Here is a 23,209-nt window from a genome sequence, read left to right as displayed (position 1 = left end):
ACGAACAAAAACCCAAAACCAAACCAAAACCACCCCCCCCCCCAAATAAAAACAAACCAAACAACAACAACAACAAAACAAACAAACAAACAAAAACCAAAAAACACACACAAAACATTTTTGGTCAGTCAAACCTTATATATAAGCATTTTCTAGGTTTGATATGTGGCAGGCAATGCAGAGCAGGGGCAAGAAGTTATTCACAGCTGGATTAGAAGCACGTGCATAAAATAACGACTAATATGCTCACAGAGCCATATGGTTGAATAAGCTTGTATAGCCCCTTCTTACCATATGGTCCACTCTATCCAGTGCTAAGAGCCTTATGTATTCACAAACTTGAAATTAGCCAACTCTGACACCAAAATTAAACCACAGAAAATGGTTCAAGGGAAAGAAAATATTAAAAAGAACCAGTGTTGCTTATAGCCAGACAGCTATAAATATCTGCAAGCACAAACAGCTCAGTACCCCTAAAAAGAAGGTGACTGCACGCTTCTCAAAATGGGCTGGGAAACTGAGGAAACCAAAGGAGCATCTCCCTAGTGCAGGAGCTGAAGCAGACTACATCTACAATGTTACCTTCTAAACAACAATTGTGTATTGTGGTTGTCATAAACTGTTGCAAAATAGTTCCAAAAGATGTCTATTTGACATATACCATTAAATAATGCATCACAGCAAAGGAAGAAGGAGAAATGTCAAAGTAGGAGGAAAAAAAGATTTTTTTTTTTAGTTGAGAGTAGTCTAACTGCTGGAGAGAGACCCTGGCAAATTCCAGTGGTGACAGGAGGCTCCCGAATCAGGAGGCAATATTGCCAGATGTGATGAAAGCAATTCTGTTGCTAAATGGCTGACAGAAACGGGTAGGAGAGATGACAGATGAGTTTTGCTCAGAAAAAAATATTGATAAACGATATATGCCAAAGTCCTATATCTTTAGCTTTGTCTGAAGTGCTCGTAAGAGGCCAGCTGTCTTGCAGAAACAGGGAAGTATCTGTCATTCACAGAAATGATGACAGAGCTGCTGTCATCACAGTGCAAAGCCGAAGTCTGATTCTTACTGGAGATGACAAGAGTTTTGGCATAGAAAGACTGCAACAGGGCTGTCCCTAACTTACTCCAAATCTCCCACATCCTAGAAATTGTAGCAGATGAAGTAGTCTGCCCTGCAGATTATACAATGGGCTGTCAGGCAAAATGGCTAGATAGACATTTAGTCTGCCTTCTAGTCTTTCTGCCTCTTATGGTATGATTTTTTTTGTTTCTAATAGACTGTGTTTGTTTCTTAACCATTCTACCCTTCTCTTCTCTGGCCAGCTGTTTCTCTTCTAGATGAACCATACTTAGCACAATGGGACTCTTTGCTCTTTGATTCACTAGAGCGCAGTTACTAATTACTAATTGAATTCCTTTGATTTTATATAGTACTACTTCAACACAAATAGGAACTTACCCATGTAAAGCTCCATCTACTACTAGTTCCCATCTACTGTAATTCCCTGAGAAGGTTTTTTCCTGTTCTGCATTTTAACTATAGAGTGCATCCCTTGGCTTAATTTAAAAAAAAAAACTTTTGTGTAACATATGGATGCCCGTTATACATAAACTGGCATTTAATACATAAGTATTTTAAATCAGTACATTTTTACACCCCTTTTCCATCTCCCTTCTTCCCTTCTCTCTCATGTCCTGATATCTAAGTAGCAGATAGCAGAATAAAGAAATTAATATTCCAGTCCATTTGCTCTGTATTTTCTGCTTTTTCCTTGGACATGTTCAGATGGATGAACTGTAAAGTTACTGAACTTGGTGGTAACTATCTGAATAGACAGTATGTCTGGAAATAAACAAAGAAAGATACTGTACTGAGAAACCCCCCTTTTCTCATTTTTTTTTCTGCCAGCTGTACCTCAGGGATCTATACTACTCATTTTTCTGGCACAGGGTTGTTGGGATTGCACCATTCCCACCGGGTACATCTCCTCCGCCCTAGTTTGCCGAGGCCAGCAGTGCCTGGGGAGGTATCCAAGTGGAACAGACACGCAGTACGGGAGACATCCCGCATGCATCTGGGGGGTTGTTCATCAGACCGTGGCTGTCCGGCGGCAGATGCGGGCCCGGTATCCAGTCCGTGGTGGGCTGCGGTACACCCCGCAGCATCCCCGAGCCTCACCCGTCCGGGCACTGCTATCCTCTACGATACTCTGCGCCCTGAAGGCGGCAAATGCCCCGCTGAGCTGATCTCGGGCCGGGCCGCAGGTCCCCCGCGCACAGCCGGTACCCGCGCACCGACGCCAATCTGCGATGCTGCCGCGGAGAAACCACATCTCCCAGAAGGCCTTGCGGCCCGCCGCACGAGCACCACCATCACGCAGACAGCTGCCAATTACGCGCTGAGGGGCTCGGCGCATGCGCAGCTGCTGTTAGTGACCCTTCCCCGCGGCCTGGCTCCCGAGAAGACGACAGAGGCGGTAAGATGGCGCTCACCAGGTACGTTTGTAGGCCCGGCAGGCCTGGCCGGCTGTTCTTCTTCGCTTGTCTGCGGTTTTCTGCCGCTGTGCGAGGCCCTGGCCCACGGGAGAGGCCGCGCTCGGGATGTTCGCTGCAGGGAAGCTGTCTCTTCTGGGTAGTGGATCCGCTGGCCGGAGAGGAGGCAGGGCCGGGGCTGGGGGGGAGAGCGACGAGGGCCGGGCCGGGGCCGGGGCTGGGGCTGGGGGGAGCTGCCCTGCCCTGATCTTTTTTGGCCAGCTCTCGTCTGCTCTGGGAGGGGGTGTTCAGCGCTGCCGTTGATGGTTCAGGGTTCTGCCTCTTCCGCGTGTTCTCTGCGGGAAGAGGGAGCTCCTCCGCCCCGCGTGGGAGTGGTGGCATCCGTGGGGGTTTTGGGAGGTGTCCGTACGTGAGTGAGGGCGAGAGGTCTTTGTTACAAGCTGCTGCGTCTCTCGCAAGGCTGAGGAGTGCAGCCTTAGAGGTTGCCCTGGAATGTAGGCATTCTCCGAGGTGGACACTTACTTAATCAACATGTAAAAGGGCTCCGTGGTCTAGGTGAGCCGAAAACGGGAAGTCAAGAAACTGGGTTTCGACTTCTTGGCTTTGGCCAGGAGCTGTCTGGAGTTAAGTGGGGGTGTTGTTGACAGATCTCTTTATTGGTGTTTGCCTTGAGAGGAAGGAAGGGGGAGTCGTTGGGACTAGGGGCGTGAGTTCTTTTTGTGCTCAGTAGTGATGGGAACAGTACAGAGTTGCATGTGGCATTCTTGTTGGAGAATGGGTATTGTCATACTCCTGTTCGAGTATCATGTGAACATGGATGGATTTGTCCCTGCCCCTGTCACGGGGGTTGGAAGTAGATGATCTTAAGGTCCTTTCCAACCCTAACTATTCTATGATTCTGTTCAGCATTAGTTTTTATAGGAACCTTATGGAATGCTGAGAGAGCATGCATTGCTTTTGCCTCTGTAATCTCAGAAGTTACTGCCCTCAGGTTTATGAGTGGAATTCTCAAGTTTTGTAAATTGTTTCATAATTTTCATGGCATGATTGTAGAGAAAGTAGTAATTTAGTAGTAAGTTGAAGCATAGTTGAGTGGCGCTGAGTGAAATTATGAATTAACTTTTTATGTTTGTCTTTTCTTTGGTGTCTGTCTGCAAATACACAGTTTTTTGCCAGCTCCAACCCAGCTATCTCAAGATCAGCTAGAACTAGAAGAACGAGCAAGGGCTCAGAGATCCAGGCAAACTGCTCTTGTCTCATCGCGAAGAGAACCTCCCCCATATGGTTACCGGAAGGGATGGATACCACGGGTGCTAGAGGTAGCTATTTAAATTCACCTTATAGTAGTGTGTTTCCATGGGGGGGAAAAAAGAAGAGTATTTTCTGCAGTAGAAGTAAATTCTGAGCATCTTGAGTGTAGCTCAGAGTTGTGTAAAGCCTTACCATGTGCAGCATTTCCATCCAGACAGCTCAATATATTTTCTTGGGTTGAGGGAAGTTGTTCCAATTCACCAGATTGCTTGAAACATATTTGATGGTACACAGGATGTTACAAGGATCCTTCCCTTCAGAGATTGTTGTGTTGTAATATGGAAATAGATCCACAGTCCTTTCAGTGTACAATCTATGAATGCAAGGATCCTGTTGAGAAAGGCATCTGTATTGTCCCTCTATTTGTTAAAAACATGTTCCAGTTAATATCTGGAATAACTGAACATGTTTACATCAGAGGAGAGAACACTTGTGTATTCTGTTCTTAGTGTAACAAAAGCTGCTATTGGGGGAGAAAATTATTAAGAGTTGGAAGGGAACTTAAAAATTTGTCAGATACTCACTGTTAAGTATGTCACTGCCAAAAGGGTTTTGGATGATGTATTTAGCTGTAATCCTTGCCAGTTTAACGTAATTTAAACTGGAAGTGTTAAAAGATAGAAAGGAAAATGCAGATCTATAGCTCTGATTAGAAAACTATTTTAATTCCATTTTTCCCCTGTAAGCCAGGGATAAGGTATAGGTAGGGATAGATAAGGTAGCTTCAAACAGTGGTTTCCTAAAAGAAAACAATTTTATATGGGTAGCATTTAATAAAGTATATGATGTTAAAAATTATGCCTTCATTATGCCCAGTGTAGGGTCCCCTTCTTACACTGTTGGTTACTAAAGGTAATATTTTAGTGCTACTTCTTTCTAAATGTTAGCAAAAGAACTTCTTAAGCAGTCAGGTGGTGAAGGTTTTCAGAAAGTTTCCAGCATCACTGGGCCACAAAGTGATACACATCTAGGGAAGACTGTTAAGGACTTCTTTCTGCCTCATAACCAAATGCAGAGTGGTAGATGTTTCCAAAGCATAACTTTTGTCCAGTGATCCTGAAATGTCATTGTTGGAAAAAACAAAATCTGTTCTTCATAGATCAAGAGTTATGCAAAAAAAACATTAGGAATGACTGACTTCTGTTCTGGCTGATAACTTCAGTGTTGATTCTGTAACTAGTTGTTGAAGGTGGGACACCCAGTGGAAGACTTTAAATAACTGAAGCTGTGTTGCAGTGAACACTAAAAGATGGCACAAGCATGTTCTTCATTGGAAGGAAGCGTTCTGCTAGTTCATTCCAGCCTCAGTCCACACTGTCAGTTGCAGTGGTGTTAACTGTTTGCTCATGTGGTGAGCATGGGAGAAGATCAGTCTACCCATTATACCCATTCTTCTTTGATCTGGTTCATTATGAGACTCCACATAAGCAGTGCCATTCCAACAGAGGGAGGGGGAAATGCTCATGTTGGTTTAAGCAAATGCATCCTCTGAAGAACTGCATTTGAGACTGTAGCCTGTAATTGTTTTATGAATAGTACCAGTTCTCTGTGCATCTTCAGTGTTAGTGAATCAGGATGGTCTGCTTTAAGAGGTCCTTGGTTACCTGTTCATTAAATGCTTTTACAGCAACATTTTGAACAAGAGAGGAAGTAAACTTTAAGAATATTAGGATGTTGGGTGCTGGGCCAGTTTTCAGTGTATTCACACGTCACAATAAGGAAACGGGATAGCTTGGCATTCGTACCATTGTAAAACTATGAGTTACGGGCTTTGAAAACAATGGAAAGCTTTTTTAACATCTTCATTATGGTGTGAAAAACAGCAAATAACCAGTAGAAATTTTCATCAGAAAAGCTGCTCTTGTAATTTTAGTATTTCCACGATTTCTTTATTGTAGAAAGCACATATTTGAAGTTCTGATTAATAACTTGCATGTAAATTAAATACTTAATCATGTATTGTCTGTAGTGTAGCAGTGCCTGCACATTCTAGTCAGTGATACAGGCATTTGCTCTGTGCAAGGAATAATTACTGCAAGATGTCTGTGCACTTTGATGTCTTTTACCACGTGTAAGTTAAAATCAGTCCACTCTTTTGTTGAATTTTCCACCCCTGCAGATGTTATGCCGTGGTTTTGTTTTTCAGTCACTCACTACTTTTTCTTGCGTGTAGGATTTCGGAGATGGGGGTGCTTTCCCAGAAATTCATGTGGCACAATATCCATTGGATATGGGCCGAAAGAAGAAAATGTCCAATGCTTTGGCTATTCAGGTGGATGCAGAAGGAAAAATAAAGTACGATGCAATTGCCCGACAAGGACAATCAAAGGACAAGGTAATATTTCTTCAAATACACAGACTGGTAGTATACCTGGAAAACTTGTATGTGCACATTGCATGCACTTCAGTTCATTGGTCTGCTATTAACCAAATGGATTGTGTCATGTTATGGAATAACTGGAATAATTTCTAATGGGCATGAGATTTTGACTGGGATCACTGTGTCATCTTCTCTGTTACATAATTAGAAGTAATTAAAAGGCAAGGCAAAAATGGCAAGAGTCTCTACACGAAACTGACTTGATAGCTTAGCAGGTTTTGTTAGAGAGCTTTCCAGTGAAGGCAAGAAACTGAAAACAGGCCTTACGACAGGCAGCCTCATTTCAGTATGTAGAGAGAGGGAGTAAAAAAGAAGACAGAAAACACAGTTCAGCTTTCAGAGTACTACACCTTGTGTCTTACTAATTTAACATTTGATGTTTGTGGCTGTTTTCAGTATTGTTAGGTGCTTTGTTTTTTGTACACTCTTGGGGTTTTGTTTTTTGGTTGTTTTTTTTTTTTTTAATTGCAGAAGAAAGTATTTCCAGGGGATATACTCCAAAACTTTTCTGGTAAGTTCAGTGATGGCAAGATTCTCATCAAGTTTAATGGGAACCACCTTTAATCTTTCTTTTGTCATCTCTTTGCGATGACACTTTACTTTGAAGTCCTAGCTAGTATTGTAGGAGACCAGATACTTTCGTCTCCTAAGCCCACTTTGAGGGGAGTATTTGTGTCTGCCTTTTCAAATGTAACAAAGCAGACTACAGTAAATATTTAATTCCTTTAAGCCTGTGTTGCAGGCTGGAAAACTGCTGAGGTTCAACCAGTTGTATGACCAGCTGCTTGTTACAGCAAGCATCTCCTGTAAAAAACAGGGTAGCTCAAAGAAAATCTAAAAAGAGGGCTGACTATAAAGGGTGGTTTAGTTAATAGGTATGAATAGTTGTTTTAAACATAGTTTGACTTCTGCTGTAATTTAGGGTGCCTTGAAAAGCTTATCGGTATGTCGTATGCCCCAAGTCTTGCGGCAGATGAACAAAGGGGAAAACCTATGAAACAAAGCCAAAGGGTGAACTTTACCTCTCAAACAAAATAAGCAAAACACTAAAAAAAATAGGGTGAGCAGTCTAAGAATATCAGGGGAAATCTTTCTGGTTTAACAAATTGATTTTTTTTATTGTTTTAAATTAATCCTACAGATGCCAAAGTTGCAAAAAGACAATGCCAGTAGAATTTTGTAGTTAAGTCTCTGCCCTGTGGAGAAGGACTTGGGGGTATTGGTAGATGAAAAACTTAACATGAGCCAGCAGTGTCCGCTCACAGCCCAGAAAGCCAACTGTATCCTGGGCTGCATCAAAAGGAGCGTGACCAGCAGGTCAAAGGAGGTGATCCTGCACCTCTACTCTGCTCTCGTGAGATCTCACTTGGAGTATTGTGTGCAGTTCTGGTGTCCTCAACATAAAAAGGACATGGAACTGTTGGAACAAGTCCAGAGAAGGGCCACGAGGATGATCAGCGGACTGGAGCACCTCCTGTATGAAGACAAGCTGAGAAAGTTGTGGCTGTTCAGCCTGGAGAAGAGAAGGCTGCGTAGAGACCTCATAGCAGCCTTCCAGTATCTGAAGGGGGCCTATAGGGATGCTGGGAATGGACTATTCATTAGGAACTGTAGAATCATAGAATCATAGAATAGTTAGGGTTGGAAAGGACATTAAGATCATCCAGTTCCAACCCCCCTGCCGTGGGCAGGGACACCTCACACTAAACCATATAACCCAAGGCCTCATCCAACCCGGCTTTGAACACCGCCACGGATGGAGCATTCACAGTATCCCTGGACAACCCATTCCAGTGCCTCACCACCCTAACAGGAAAGAATTTCCTCCTTATATCCAATCTAAACTTCCCCTGTTTAAGTTTTAACCCGTTACCCCTTGTCCTATCACTACAGTCCCTAATGAAGAGGCCTCCCCAGCATCCCTATAGACCCCCTTCAGATACTGGAAGGCTGCTGTGAGGTCTCCATGCAGCCTTCTCTTCTCCAGGCTGAGCAGCCCCAGCTTTCTCAGCCTATCTTCATATGGGAGGTGCTCCAGTCCCCTGATCATCCTTGTGGCCCTTCTCTGGACTTGTTCCAACAGTTCCATGTGTTTTTTATGTTGAGGACACCAGAACTGCACCCAATACTCCAGGTGAGGTCTCAACGAGAGCAGAGTAGAGGGGCAGGATCACCTCCTTTGACCTGCTGGTCATGCTCCTTTTGATGCGGCCCAGGATACGGTTGGCTTTCTGGGCTGCAAGCGCACACTGCCGGCTCATGTTCATTTTCTCATTGACCAGCACCCCCAAGTCCTTCTCTGCAGGGCTGCTCTGAATCTCTTCTTTGCCCAACCTGTAGCTGTGCCTGGGATTGCTCTGACCCAGGTGTAGGACCTTGCACTTGTCATGGTTAAACTTCATGAGGTTGGCATCAGCCCACCTCACAAGTGTGTCAAGGTCCCTCTGGATGGCATTCCTTCCCTCCAGCATATCAACCGAACCACACAGCTTGGTGTCATCGGCAAACTTGCTGAGGGCACACTCAGTCCCACTGTCCATGTCAGTGACAAAGATGTTCAACAAGACCGGTCCCAACACTGATCCCTGAGGGACACCACTCGTTACTGGTCTCCAGCTGGACATTGACATGACAAGGGGTAATGGGTTCAAACCTTAAACAGGGGAAGTTTAGATTGGATATAAGGAAGAAATTCTTTACTGTAAGGGTGGTGAGGCACTGGAATGGGTTGCCCAGAAAAGCTGTGAATGCTCCATCCCTGTCGCTGTTCAAGGCCAGGCTGGACAGAGCCTTGGGTGACATGGCTTAGTGTGAGCTGTCCCTGCCCGTGGCAGGGGGGTTGGAACTAGTTAATCTTAAGGTCCTTTCCAACCCTAACTATTCTATGATTCTGAGTGTCGCATCTTGTATATCCCTATCCTGTGCATCATAAGTTACTTTGAAAAAAATGAATTCGTATCAGTCTCCATGCTGTAAATGTGGTAGAATGTAGTCAAACTGAACAGAAACAGCAGTAGTGGCAATGCTTTTATTGATGGGACTTCCGCTGGGGTTCAGTCACACTTTACATAGTGTCTTGAATTTGTCAAGAGGAAGGTGCTGAAAAATTAATTACATTTAAATAATTTTGTGACTGAGTGTTTGACACTTGATAACTAAATAGAAATATGACTTTTCCCAAAGCATAAAAACTAATTTGGAGCAGATAAATAGACAAGAAGTAATAATGAGACTGATTTTTGGGGAAGCTGTAGGGCAAATCAGAAGGAAAAAAAAAAGCAGTGTCGTTAAACCCTTATTTTTACAGCTTGTCAAATGCATCTTTACTTACTTGTAGGATCAGATTTAATTTGCAAATAATAGAACTGTTCAGATTGGGATCTAATTATATTTGAAAAGGAACTAGAAATTATAATAGACTTCAGGCAAAAATGACTAGTCTTTTTCTATGCCTTATTTAGTTCTGAGTTAGGAAAATAGTTAGAATAAGTGGAGTTAAATTTAAGACATTAACATTTTTTGATTCATGAAGATGTGTACCAGCATTCATTAACTTCCCATATGGCATCTATAAAGAAGCAGTAGTATTCTTATTTGGTAGCCATACTTCTTCTGTATGGAAGAGATGTGTGGCTTTTCCAAAACTGGGCTCTGTAGAACTGGAATTAGGGTTTCATAAATCTGAGCTTGGTCAACTTGGTTCTGGTTGCATGCAGCTGGATGAAAATGCCGAGACATTAAGTATTGTGATTCAAGGGGAGGTAAAACGGGGAAATTTAGATATTTGAAACAATTTCACTGAAAGAAGCAGAACTTCTATTGCTTGATCTGTTTTGCAGGAGAAGATATTGGCAGATGTGTCATAGAGAGCAGTTCTTCAGAGATCTGTGTTGACTTGAATAATGTGTGATATTTCTTGTAAGAGAGAACCTCTAATAGTAGAGTGTCAGTAGGATTACATAGAGAAGTTTTACCATCCTGAGAGCTGCAGTCGTAATTCAGATATTTCTTCAATCTTAATACCTAGAGCTAAGAGAAACAGGTACTTAGCAGCCTGCCAGAAACGAGATGGGGTTTATGATCCTATTGTATGAGCTACTGGTTTGGTCTGAGTTAAGAAGCAAATTTTTGGTTTTGCTACAGCTTAATGATTTTCAAAGTTGAATTTAGTATTCTTCCTTCTTGTAGAGGCAGCAGTTCCATCACCTGGTCCCTCTATCTAGATGGCTTGTCAGCAGTTTGTACTATTGCAGTGGTTCATCTCTGTTGCATCTGGTCCCTTACATATTTAGAAAATAGTTGCTTCAGAGAATTTAACTTGAAAAATGCTGACAGGAATGAGATAGTGTGACAAGCCTCGTGTTTGGGGCTGGCAGAAAGTCTGCTAAACATAAAATGCTGGATAACATTGACAAATCTGAATGCGTGACCGTATGGATCCAAAGATGGAGTTCCATCTGGTTGTCCAGATGAAGGATTTCCAGCACAGCTATGTGGTTAGCTCTTGTGTTGCTATAGATTCCTCCAATACTTTCTCTATTCACATTACTAAAAGCCAGGCTAAAATAATGCATCAATATTGATATATTTTTTGCAAGATTGATGCCCTGTCCCTCTGTTAGGAAAATAAGGACACACGATTGCTTCCTGTGTTTTTTATTAAGACAGAAGAGAGTGAAATCAAGGAATGGAACTATTAGCTCCAGTAATTCTTTTTTACAGAAAGGATGATTTTTCTGTGCAGAAGTTGGATTTCTTTTTTGTGGCCCAAGGCTTTGGCTTAGATGTTAAAGGAGGAAAAAAAAAAAATAAATAAATGAATCTTACCTATAGTTTTTAATCCAGATTGTAAACTCAGTTGAAATATTTACAAGAGAGTAGTTCAATTGTTGAAGGAGCTCATGTCACAGCAGTGGAGCAGGTCAAGAGAACATGAATATAACTGATCAAAAGTGTTTTATAAAATTTTTATAATGTGTTTGCCTTTGTAGCAGGGCTTGGTTTGATAGCTCATCATCAATTTTTTTTCCCCTGGTGTGTGTGCCAGACTTAGAGGCAGGTAATTGTGGTGACTACTGAAATGTTATATGCTTCCTATGGAGAAACTGTTCTTTGACAAGAAAGGAATTAATTCTGCAATGCTTAGCAGTAACTTCTTGATTTACACGTAAGATTGATGAGCATGGTACAGGACTGCAGTGGTTATACAGAATAAAATATTGAAGGGAGGAATTTATATGTTACAAATTAAGAAATTTCTGTCAAGTCACTTGCATGCATCAGGTGTCTTGTGAAACCCTGAATGTGATTGATGCCTAAATGCTACCATGAGATACATTTTCTTAGACAACCAGTTAGGTAAGGTTGTTCTCTTTCTGATGGCAGTGCCTTGCAGATTTCTAATGGCTTCTGATAAGGCTGCCCCAACCAGAGGTGGAATCATTTAGCTGCACCAAAAATTGAGCATTTAATTTCTGCATAGGAGAAGATTCTGCTTTTCAGTAGCAATGAAAATGAAATATTTGAAACAGCTTCCTTTTAAATTTGGTAGGTGATAAATGGTAGTGGATGGGCATACTACAGTATCAAACAGTCTCCCCTTTATCTTAGATTAATAAAATGTTTCAGCATTACTGTTAAGGTAAATATCTAGAAAAACAGCAAGTGCAACATCTTTATCTGCCTGCCTATATCACCTCAAAAAAGGACTCAAAACATGCAAATGCATCAAGTTTTTGATGGAAACAAATTTATATTTTCAGGCTAGTTTAATCTATGTTATGCAGCTTGCCATTTGCATGCAATACTTCAGGGTTTCAATAGTTCATGTAGTTCATTTGTACCTCAGTGTATTGTAGTTTTTAGAGCACCTCTTAGACTTAATCTTATTTTCCTTTTTCTTCTGGGATGCTCTGAGCTCTTTCAGTGTACTTTGTTCTTCATGCAGCAAGACTTGGACTTAGAGTTAATTACCTTAGAGGAACGCTGCTCTTCAGATGTCCTTCATTGAGGATCTGAGAAGCTGGGTTATTATTGATACTAATTCAAAGGATTAAAATTGTAGGAGTGAAGGTTGGGAAGCAGTCAGTGGCTTTTGTATGACAAATTAATGCCGAGGCTAAATGTCAGTTTTATAGTTGGAAATGCACTCTGTAATGAACTTGAAATAATAGTTGTAATGACTTTTAACCATTTGAACTAAGACTTTTTGATGTTATTTTGTTGAAGAAATGTGAAGCATTAATAAGATTATTTTTCTTTTCCTGTAGTCATCTAATAGTGTCCTTTCCCTGAACTTAAAATTGAGGCTTAAAGCTACTGACCAGCTAGCTGCCTGTTGTATGAAGACTGAAGTCCCTATATAAGGGAAAGTGTCAAAGATAGATTTCTCAAGTGGGGTTGTTTGGTTTTGTTTTTTTTTTTGTTTTAAGAACATACAATGAAAAAGCTAGGTGCTGAAGACTTGTATCGTATTCTTAATCCTTGAAAACAGAAGTACAAATGTGGTATTTTTTTGTTTGTATCTATCTTGGGGACCCTGAAAAAGGAAAAGAGTAAGAAAGGGAAGCAGGAAACTGGTGTCTAATCCCAGCTCTGAGAGTGATGTATAGTTAATCAAATTGCTTCTTTTCTTCAGTTATTACATCAGTAAAATGGGGTTCAGAGTATATTGTTGGTTTATGGGAGTCATTGAAGAATATGTAATTATAATACATTTAAAATTGTATACAAGTTTTAATTAGTATCTAAAGTATAATCTAGGTCTGAAACGTTTCCTTTAATATACATACATTTATTCCTATTCGCCAGCACTAATAAAATATAATGTCTTCCAGGTTATTTACAGCAAATACACAGATCTTGTGCCAAAAGAGGTCATGAATGTGGATGATCCTGAGCTGCAAAGACCGGATGAGGAGGCAATTAGAGAGGTATTATATGCACTGATGGGCCTAGTCCTCGGTGGTCTATTGTTTGTCTTAAACATTTGATGAAGTAAGTACTGTGGTGCTTTTGTCTTCAGATAACAGAGAAAACCAGAGCAGCTTTGGAGAAATCTGTCTCCCAAAAAGTTGCAGCAGCCATGCCAGTTCGAGCAGCTGACAAACTAGCTCCTGCACAGTACATTCGGTATGTAGTGGTGGGGTGTGTGCAAGATGTCGTTGCATATAAAATTGGTTGAAACTGGGATGTTCTTTGTATTTCTGAGAACAGAAGTTCATTTTGAATTGGTTTTCTGGAAGTAATATGAAACTGACTTACATATTTCAAATTAACCCACTAACGATAATGTAGTTTGAAGTGTATTAAAATATGTGTCACTTTATGGAAGGGTTGGTTTAGCAACAAAATAGGTTTGTCAGGGAGCACTATTAATGATGCAGCCCTGGAAACAGTGGTGTTACTGGGAGTCTCAAGCTGAGATAAGGCACGTAACAAAGTTCTTGCCTCATATAAAATGAGCAATTGGAAAGAATTGGAATTACTAGGAGACTGATACTCATTTATGATGATTTTCTGCTTGCAAACACAGAAAAATTCCATGGCAGGGTTAGATTTGGCCTGAGGTGAATTCTGAAAAAAGTAATTGAAGAGGTTGTTAATAACTTGTAAGTAATCACCAGGGATTCACTGACATAGGTAAAGAGTACAGTAACATGCTGTGTGTACTCTGTTAGTTTGTTCTTCTTTGGAATTCAGGTTGAAACAGAAGAATATGGGGAGATACATTCTACATTCAGTCCAGTAGCTTCTGTACAATTACCTGCTCCTAGTAATTTCTGTACAATTACCTGCTCCTGTTCGTAGTGGAAAGTCTTAAAACTGGTGTGGATAAGATGAAAATGCAGCTAGAGCAGTGACCTGAGTGTAAAAATAGAGGTGGGCAAGGAATATCTAGTTGTATGCAGAGAACTGAGCACTTTGATGGTTTTGTTCAGGTACACACCATCCCAGCAAGGCGTTGCATTCAACTCTGGAGCAAAACAGAGAGTTATTCGGATGGTGGAAATGCAGAAGGACCCTATGGAGCCTCCAAGATTCAAGTAAGTATTCAAAATGTGTTCACTGCAAATAGAAGATTCTGAAGTGTATTTTGTTACAACATGGTGATTGTAAATGTTTTCTTAATTGTTCAGAATTAACAAGAAGATTCCACGTGGACCACCTTCTCCTCCAGCACCTGTAATGCACTCTCCTAGTAGAAAGGTATGAAATGCCATAGCTGTTCTCATTTTTGAATTCTAGATGGGTTCACAAATTTTACTTTGATCTAGTTCATTTCTGTGCACCTTCTCCTTACTGTTTTGTGTGATGTTAAGTGATAAACTTAGTGCCTGGTGCAGACTGTTGTTTGTGGATGTGTTTGTGGATTGTTGGTTAGTTTGTGGAGTTTCTGGTTGTGGGTTTGGTTTTGAGGTTTGGTGGTTTTTTTTTTGGTGGGGGCAATTGTGCAAGTAGCTCTGTTCTCACGTACCTGTCAAAGGTTGAGTAGATTTCTCATATATTTTATGTAGGGATACGTTGCTGGATGTTTTCATGGCAGGGATGAGTTGACTGAGGTTTCAGCCTTGGTACACTGATGCTGCTTTTATACAATGCTATCAAGCTGATCTTCAATAACACTAACTTGCATTACTGAAGATTAGCTCCTTCTGAGAGATGAGTGTAGTGTTGGTTCATCAGTTAACAAGCTGACTGGGAGTTATGGCCTGTGTGACGGAAGTCTTAAGAGGATAGCTGGAAAGCTGTCATGATTTCATGCGATGTTAGCAAAGTTACAGAGCAGAAATGAACATCTTATTGCTATTAAGAAGAGCTGGGGGGTTTGTAGCAGTGTCCTCAACTTTGTACTCTTAACTTATTTCAATAGTTTCATTAGCTGCCTTTGCGAAAGAGAACAGTATTTCCTTTTGCTGTAAATCTAAAGATGACTTTGCTTCTTCTCTTAATCAGATGACTGTGAAAGAGCAGCAAGAGTGGAAAATTCCTCCGTGCATTTCAAACTGGAAAAACGCAAAGGTAATTAAGCTGTCATAAGTTTATCTTTCTAATGTTGCATCATGCTGGGAGACTTCTGTGAGTGATCTAAGCTTGAACATTACTGGTTTTAAACCTGTAGAGTTAGGTAAACTGGCTGCATGCATCATGGAGAACACATCGTTCACAGCTCAGTTTTTTTTCTCTTTGACATATACAGGTTGTCAGATTGAGTGCAGAGTATAGTACAGGAGTATAGACCTGAGAGTACGTTACTTCATGGGAGAGATTATGTATTTTGAGAGGGAGAAAAATGGCATTAGTTAAGATCCTCATCATAGTACAGTGTGTGGAGTCTGAAATGGAAATCTCTGGAGCTTACAAAATAAAGCCACTTAAACTGAAAAAGGGTAATCCATAGAGAAGCAAACATGTTTCTTCTTCATACTGCAGTCCAAATTTCTGAGGAGTTCTCTGTGTTGTATTCTTTCACTAATTAATTTCCATTGCTTAGCTTAGCTATTTTTATTCCTTGTTTGAGAAGGTATGTTCTGTCCCTTCAATTTTTGTCAGATGGTAAGTTTATTTTCAGAGAGAAGGGATAACTTTTAAGTTGCTGCCATAACCGGTCTAACAGCTCTCAAACTTAACAAGCTGGTGTCATGAGGCATCCTCTTCAAATGGAGAAAGGAAAAGCTGTATGTTTGGATGTTACTTTTTTTTCCTACCCCAACACAGCTGTACAACTGGGGCTGATGCTAATTAGTAGATGAAATTTTAGGTTACAGATGCTAAAAACAAAGCAAAAAATTTTGTAGAGCTCACCAAAGAATCTTAAAATTAACATCTATAAATAAATTTGGGTTCAGCTTTTGAAAGCAAGTTGGCATTTAGTGCCTCTTCTGCTGGCAATCTTGCCCCATAATTTCTCATTTTGAATCAGGCTAACCCCATAACAGGTATGAAAACAGTTTAGGGAGTAGAGTTTTCAATCACAAATGATAAAATAGCTTAGAGACTGGGAAAGGTATTGTTTGTAGTTGTTAACACAAAGCAAAGAGTGGACATACTGATTGAAAACTGTCGTTTGTACTAACATGTGACTTGTAGGGAAACTGTGATTCAGATTTGGGGGAAATGTGGAATTGGAGCAAAGCCTCTGGAATGACTTTTATTAATTATGTGGTATGAAGTAAATATGAAGGAGGTCCATTGAGGCATATTAATGGTGGGCTGTTTGATGTGTGGTTTTGTTTTCTTACACAATAAATGTGATAATGTCTGTTATTGCAAATAATGTTAGTTTCTGTTATTCCCTGTCTCTGTTTCCACTATAGGGTTACACCATTCCACTAGATAAACGTCTGGCTGCAGATGGCAGAGGATTGCAGACTGTTCATATTAATGAAAACTTTGCCAAGCTTGCTGAGGCTCTCTATATAGCTGACAGAAAGGTCAGTTTGTTGTTTAAATGTTTTGTTCCATGTGGTTTTACCTTCTTTTTATGTTTTATTTCCTTGGGAAAATCAATTGTGAATAAGCTTTTTGATTTGTCCTGCTTCTTGGCTAACTTAAGACATAAAAGTGTTATCCCCATTATCTTTGGCTCAGTGTGGGGGAAACTGTTGGAGATCACGGGTCTTGTTTCTCAGCTCTGTCTGTTGTGGCTGTCTGGGTTTGAATTTCCTCTTTGTGGCTTGATTCCTGCCCTCTTTGCTGGCTAAATCCATGACACAAGATCTGCTTGCATCCCAGGTGCTAGCTTCCTGCCTTTATAACTTTGTCGTGTTTGTGCAGGCTCGTGAGGCAGTAGAGATGCGTGCCCAGGTGGAGAGGAAGATGGCTCAGAAAGAAAAGGAGAAACATGAGGAAAAGCTCCGAGAAATGGCTCAGAAAGCCAGGGAGAGAAGAGCAGGGATCAAAACCCATGTTGAAAAAGGTACGTTTCTTTATTATTAAGATGCTGTGGAGTGTGGGTTTGGAGAAATAATCTGAGAACTTATAATACCTAAGTATCAACTGTAATTTGAAAGCATGACATTTGTTCTTAATGTCTTTACTTGATCAGCTAGAGAATTTGGTTAATTCACTGGCTGGTTTGATGGAATCTGGATTTGAACCTCGCAGCAGCGTGTCGGTGTATGCAGGTTTGGACATTGTTGAGAATTTCAGTTGTTAATGGATCAGTGCAAGTACTAGCTTTCATAGCTAGTCTAAAGTATCGTTTTTTTATTTAGAAAAAGCTTGTTGCAGAAGAAGAGCAGTGTGCCAGGTCAAGGGAAGTAATAATTTACTGGTGACCTGTTAGATTGTCTCTGGAATAGTGTGTGCAGTTACAGGTCCCAGGTACAAACAACGGTTCGATAAGCTGGAGTTCAGTGGAGGGCCATCAGAATGGCCTAGTCAGGAGATGTGGAGAGAATGAAGCTTGTTCTGCCAGAAGGTGTGGGTTTGGGAGCACCAAATTGGAGCTTTCCCCTGTCTACAAGGAGATCATCAGGGCTCTTCACTAAGAATGAGACAGTAGTCAAAAGTTGAAGCAGGAGGGTCCAGCTGCCATGTGAGGAGAAAACTTTTACCATGAGGACAAGCAGCAGTGGAACAGGTTGCCAAGGGAGGCTGTCACTCTGTATCCTTGAAGCTTTTACCCACCTGAGTGGGAAAAGACATGAGCAGCTTGGTTTGAATCCAGCATTGATCCTGCTTTGAGCAGGAGGTTGAACTAGAGACTCCCTTCTGACCCAAGTGATTCTCTGAGTCACAGTGTTCCACAAAGCACTTAGATGCCTGTGTGCTTGAACTGTATTTTTACACTTTAAAGTACGATATGATGATCTGTAGGATGGCCAAGTATTCTCAGCTCTTGATAGTTGCCAAAACATAGCTGTTGGATATGTCTGCTTTAACTCTTTTGTCAAGGACAGCTAATTGCTTGTGGCACAAGAAGGCTGCGATTTTGCATGTGTTCAGTCCAGTGAAAAAGTAACATTTTAGACAGTGCTAAAGGTCATTTACATTCTGTAGAAGAGTTCTGAACTGACCCACTGTGCCAGTGTCTGTGGCAGAGTTAATTCAAACTTCAAATATTTGTGTATAACGAGCAATCTTGTGTTTGTTCAGAGGATGGAGAAGCTAGAGAAAGAGATGAAATCAGACATGACCGGCGCAAAGAGAGACAGCATGACAGAAATCTTTCCAGGGCAGCCCCTGACAAAAGGTGAGTAACAGAAGAAAGCTGCTTTATTCTGTTCTGGTCTCTGGCTTCCCCTCTAGGGAAGCCACTGCACTGGCTGTGCTTTTGCTTGGTGTGAGTGCCTGAATTTTACCTTGTGGAGTTACTCACTGGTATGAAGGGCTGTTTGGCCCCTGTATGAACTGCATCACTGTGTTAGTGTGCTGCAGTACTTGCTTCTAAATTTAGAGTTTTCCAGATGTGGGGAAGGAGAGGTGGTTTTTTTCCTTTAGCAGAACTTCAGTATATTCAAGTTTAATTAACCTTGACAGCAAAGGTTGAAACCTTGATCCTATAACTTCAGTGAGACCAGGGTCTCATTAGCAGCTTTGTTTCTGGAAGCTCTTCACTTGAAGCGAGCTTGGATTTATGAGTTTAAGCTGACCTATCTTGTTTGCCCAGGCCAGTAAGATTTCCAAGCACAAATGGTTTCTGGAGGCTTACAGTCTCCAGTATCTTACAGTTGAGATTGCTCAGCCTTCCCAGAACATAATTACACTGGTTCTTGCAAAAAATAAATATGACATTTTAGACCAAGTCAGCTTGATGTAAATTGTAGATAGTGGAAAGCAAATTTAAATGTCATGCCCAGCTGAACATAACTTCCCTAAATGTTTCCTTTGCCAGGAGACAGATTTTAAATGTTACCTAGTGAGGAGGGGCAACAGTCAAAACCTGGCTTCTGAGGCAAACTGTTAGCAAGTACCACAGGATCAGGCTGCAGTTGAGTGTGTCAACAGACAGAGTTTACTGACCTAATGAAACCTAAATTTTTTAATTCAGGTCAAAACTGCAGAGAAATGAGAACAGAGATATCAGTGAAGTTATTGCCCTGGGGATACCCAACCCCAGGCCCTCCAATGAAATCCAGTATGACCAGAGGCTGTTCAACCAGAGCAAGGTAAAAACACCTTTTCACAGCTGTGTGGTTTCATGTGAGAACATGCTCAGCCTTCCTTAGTGAGCAGGGCTAGAATACTGAAGAGACTCTGTGCTCATGGTTGGTGTGGATATGCTCTGAAAGAAGTCTCTATATAACTGGTTAGGAATCTGTTGCTCTCCTTTATCCATGGCTGATGCAACAGAAATGGAGTATTCTGAATGTATGACTGAATTAAAGTTTTTTGTTGTGGTTTTTCCCACCGGGGAGTGGGGAGAAAGGAAGTATTTTGCCTTCAAGCTGCAGTGACCTCATTTTCTTTTGTACAAATGTACTGACTGAGGGAAATCTGCTGTCAGAGAGAAGCAAGTAAATGCATTCTGTTCCCATTAATACTTATGTTAAAAATCCTTCTGAAGATATAAATAGTTAACAGCAACGTTTATTTTCCCTGAACCTTGTACTATTCAGAGATGAAAAAGCAGATTAGGCTTCAGAAAGTCCCTGAATAGACCTGCAGTTTGTCAATCATTCTCTTTCATGTCTCCAGTGAAAAACTTGCAGGCAGAAGGGAAAGCTGATGAATCAAAAGTGAACAAGCAGGCACTTCTGCTTTCACAGTTCACACAAGCCTCTCTGTGATTTGGATCAATCAGCTTAAATCATGTTTTCCAGAAATTCTGAATACTACACATTTCTGTATGGTTGCACTTGGCTCTTATAGGCAGCTGTACTTGCAGGGCAGACTTAAATGATCCATTAATCTGAAATACAAATGGCCTGTAATGCTCCCTGTTGCTTTCTGCAAGAGTAGAATTGGCCCTGACTGAGGCTTGGAATGATTGTATCATGTTCTTTGGACTTAATCCCAGGCCCAAAATCACTTATACCCTGATGAAGTGCTTGAACTCATTTGAATGGATGGTAAATCACACAGTACCATCTTTGTGTATCTGTAAGACCCCACCAGTGTATCTTGATGTTAAAGTAGCTAAGTTTTTCAGACCCATTTGTGTCATACTGCTGTTCTTTCTTCGCAGGGTATGGACAGTGGCTTTGCTGGTGGAGAGGATGAAATTTATAATGTTTATGACCAGCCTTGGAGAAGTGGCAAGGATATGGCCCAAAACATCTACAGGCCCAGTAAAAATGTGGATAAGGACATATATGGTGATGATCTAGAGGCTCGAATAAAAACCAACAGGTAAGAAAATAAAGTTAAGAAATACTCTTGATTAGTACTCTGAAGTCAGTCAGCCGACTTTCACCACTTCTCCTGCAGGTTTGTTCCTGACAAGGAGTTTTCTAACTCTGATCGTAATGCCAGAGGAAGGGGCAGAGATGGGCCAGTTCAATTTGAGGAGGATCCCTTTGGTTTGGACAAGTTTTTGGAAGAAGCTAAGCAACATGGTGGATCTAAACGGCCATCAGATAGCAGCCGCCCTAAAGAACATGAGCATGAGAGCAAAAAGAGGAGGAAGGACTGAATGCCGTTGTTCCTTGAGAGGTAGAGAAATGGACTACATACAAACTTGGACTTCACCCAAAAGGCATTTTTAATCAGGGGTTTATAGGGGAATGGTGTTGCAACCCCCAGTTCACAACCCTTGCTGTGCGGATGTATATACACACACAAATTCTTCTCTACATAGGACAGCTACCCCTTGGGAATGGAGGCATGGAGACCACTTTGAAACATTTCACAGGGGAATTATGCTTTAGGAAGCATTCTGGCTTCACCGATTCCCTGTTGCCCAGCATCTCAGGGTAAGAATGTAGCCCCTTCCTACAGCTTTAGTTTTTATAGGTAGCTAAAGCTTTTACTTCATCTGTATATAATTACTGTCTTATGCTGTAATGGATGGTAGGCAGTTTATGATATAGTGTTTCTCTAGCGTGGCGATACACAATTTATTTGAACAAGGAGGGGAAACAGCTGGATTCTGTTTTAAAACAAATATTCATAGTTTCTCACTAATCTTTATTTTAGTTTCCTTACATTTAGTGAAATAAAGCCTCCTTCCACCGTTCAGTCATCCTGACTCTTTCTTTGACTGTGTCTTCTACGGGACTGCAGTCTGAGAGTGAGCTGAAAAACAATAGCAAGTATACGAATTAGCTTGGCAAGAAGGCTTAGTATTTTTCATTTCTGATCTTCTAAAACATTCATATGGAAAGCAGAAGATGGGTTTATAACTGGTTCAGTTTCATCAGCCAGAACCACAAATACTAAGCTCCTGACACGAAAGCTGAATGTAATTTGCACAGCAATTGCTAGTTGTATCAGCAAAAGCTTCTTAAAAGCTTGTGCTTTCAAGTGGAACTAATAGAAGGTAACTGTCTAAACCTAGCTTAGAACAAAGTGGGAGAAGTGCTCATTTATTTTCTTCTAGAGAAGCCCGTATTTTGAGGACGTGAAGAAGGCTAACTACTGCTTGCCTTCTGATTTTTATTTTGCTAGAAAGAAGCCTCTTAGCTGTTGTACCTCTTGTGAGAGTATACACCTCAATGTTTAGGTAGTTAAGTGAATGTGGCATCTTACAGCTTCAAGAATAAAACCCAGCAAAGTGATTTCCAATAAACTGACATTAGATACTCATCTAACCTATCCATAATGCTTACTGTGATAACCACATACAGATCACATCCTCATTACTTTCAGCCCAACTTAAGCAGTCAGGCTAGTGCCTGGCTTGGTGCAGCTCAAGACTGAAGTTGGAAAACCCCTCCCTAATTTCTGCTTCCATTTTTGCACCACAGTTGTAACTCTCAGGTCAGCTCTTAGTAACAGGTACTGAAGTAACTGCAACCAGTGAAGACTCCTGCACTAGTATGAACAATGTCAAGCAAAATACTTTATCAGAATCTACACAGTGCATCACTCTTGCCAATTCATTTTACTCTTATCCTCCCCTAACATTGAAAGCTTCCAAAGGAGATGTGAGTTGTCAGAAGGATATTTAAGAATTCTTACTAATTGTTCAAAGACATGAACTTTCCTCTCATCCTCACCTGTCAGCACCACTGCACGCTGTGTGTTTGGAAAGCAGTGCAACAGCCATTGCTGTGCTGCAGTGAAGCTAGAGGAGTTGTCTGGCTCTAACGGACCAGTCAATGACAAGACACCTTTGCATGGGTACTAGACCAAAGGCTTTTAACAGATGGTGTACGCTGTCTCTTAATGCCATACACTAGTGCACTGAGATTGCCAAAGTGTCATGTATTTATCTTCAACATATGAAAGCAGGCACATGACTTTTCCTCTATGAAATGACAGCTGAAGAAGAATTAAAACCACAGAAGTTCAAAGCTTTATGTTTTCTGTCATCTTCCCCCTGCCACCCAACATCCACACTGAATGTTGGAATCCACCTGCAAAAACCTGTCTACAAACACTAACTAGCTGTGTGGCAGTTCCTGCACAGTTCTACTGCATTCATATTCCTTTAACTCAGCATAGCAGGGAATCTTGATCTCTGGTATGTAATCTCTGATACCTAGATGAGCTCAGACTCTCAGCTAAATTGAGGGGAGAATGAACAAAAGTGTTAATGGTTTGAAAAAACACTAAAAGCACACTAAGTGGCAAAATGCTTCATCACACTTAAACACAGCAGTATTTTGATGCTACTGTGTCCAACAAAAGGCGGACTTTAAGAGCTCAATTCACTACTTCATTACTTCATTCAAGGAATTAGCAGATTACCTTGGCACCTTCAAGTATGTGGCAGTCCTTCTGAAACACATTCTGAGCTTCTTTTGGGGTCGAGAATTTAATCCAGCAGTAACGTTTGTGGAAGCCTGTATCTCTGTCCTAGTTACCAGTTAAAAAAATCCCAATTACTACAGCAAGTATTCATGCAGGCTGTTAACAACTTTCTACAATATTCAATGTAAGGATTCAGAAATTATCCCAGAAATCAGCACACTTGCTGTT

The 23,209-nt window shown here is 41.1% G+C and overlaps 1 protein-coding gene across 1 annotated transcript; it reads left to right on the top strand.

Annotated features, from left to right (window-relative positions):
• The first annotated feature begins 2,343 nt into the window (after nt 1–2,343).
• Nucleotides 2,344–21,308, top strand: SNW1 (SNW domain containing 1). The gene is made up of 14 exons (XM_062636160.1): nt 2,344–2,493; nt 3,656–3,809; nt 5,975–6,136; nt 13,018–13,113; nt 13,206–13,312; nt 14,122–14,226; nt 14,320–14,389; nt 15,137–15,202; nt 16,498–16,614; nt 16,958–17,099; nt 18,281–18,377; nt 19,176–19,293; nt 20,313–20,476; nt 20,555–21,308. Exons 1-14 carry the CDS (start codon nt 2,480–2,482, stop codon nt 20,757–20,759), a joined length of 1,617 nt encoding a protein of 538 aa, XP_062492144.1. The 5' UTR covers nt 2,344–2,479; the 3' UTR covers nt 20,760–21,308.
• Nucleotides 21,309–23,209: the final 1,901 nt, after the last annotated feature.

Source organism: Pezoporus occidentalis, unplaced genomic scaffold (genome assembly GCF_034315485.1).
Source record: "Pezoporus occidentalis ecotype Australia unplaced genomic scaffold, CSIRO_AGI_Poc_V1 ctg47, whole genome shotgun sequence".
NCBI classification, from domain to species: domain Eukaryota; kingdom Metazoa; phylum Chordata; class Aves; order Psittaciformes; family Psittacidae; genus Pezoporus; species Pezoporus occidentalis.
Note: the sequence above shows the minus strand (reverse complement) of the source record. Positions and strands in the feature narration are given on the sequence as shown.

Bases quoted from the DNA above. Each gene is read 5' to 3' on its own strand.
- SNW1 (XM_062636160.1), top strand. The intron at 14,390-15,136 runs GTATGAAATGCC...TCTCTTAATCAG, and splicing joins TGCACTCTCCTAGTAGAAAG to ATGACTGTGAAAGAGCAGCA. The intron at 20,477-20,554 runs GTAAGAAAATAA...CTTCTCCTGCAG, and splicing joins GCTCGAATAAAAACCAACAG to GTTTGTTCCTGACAAGGAGT.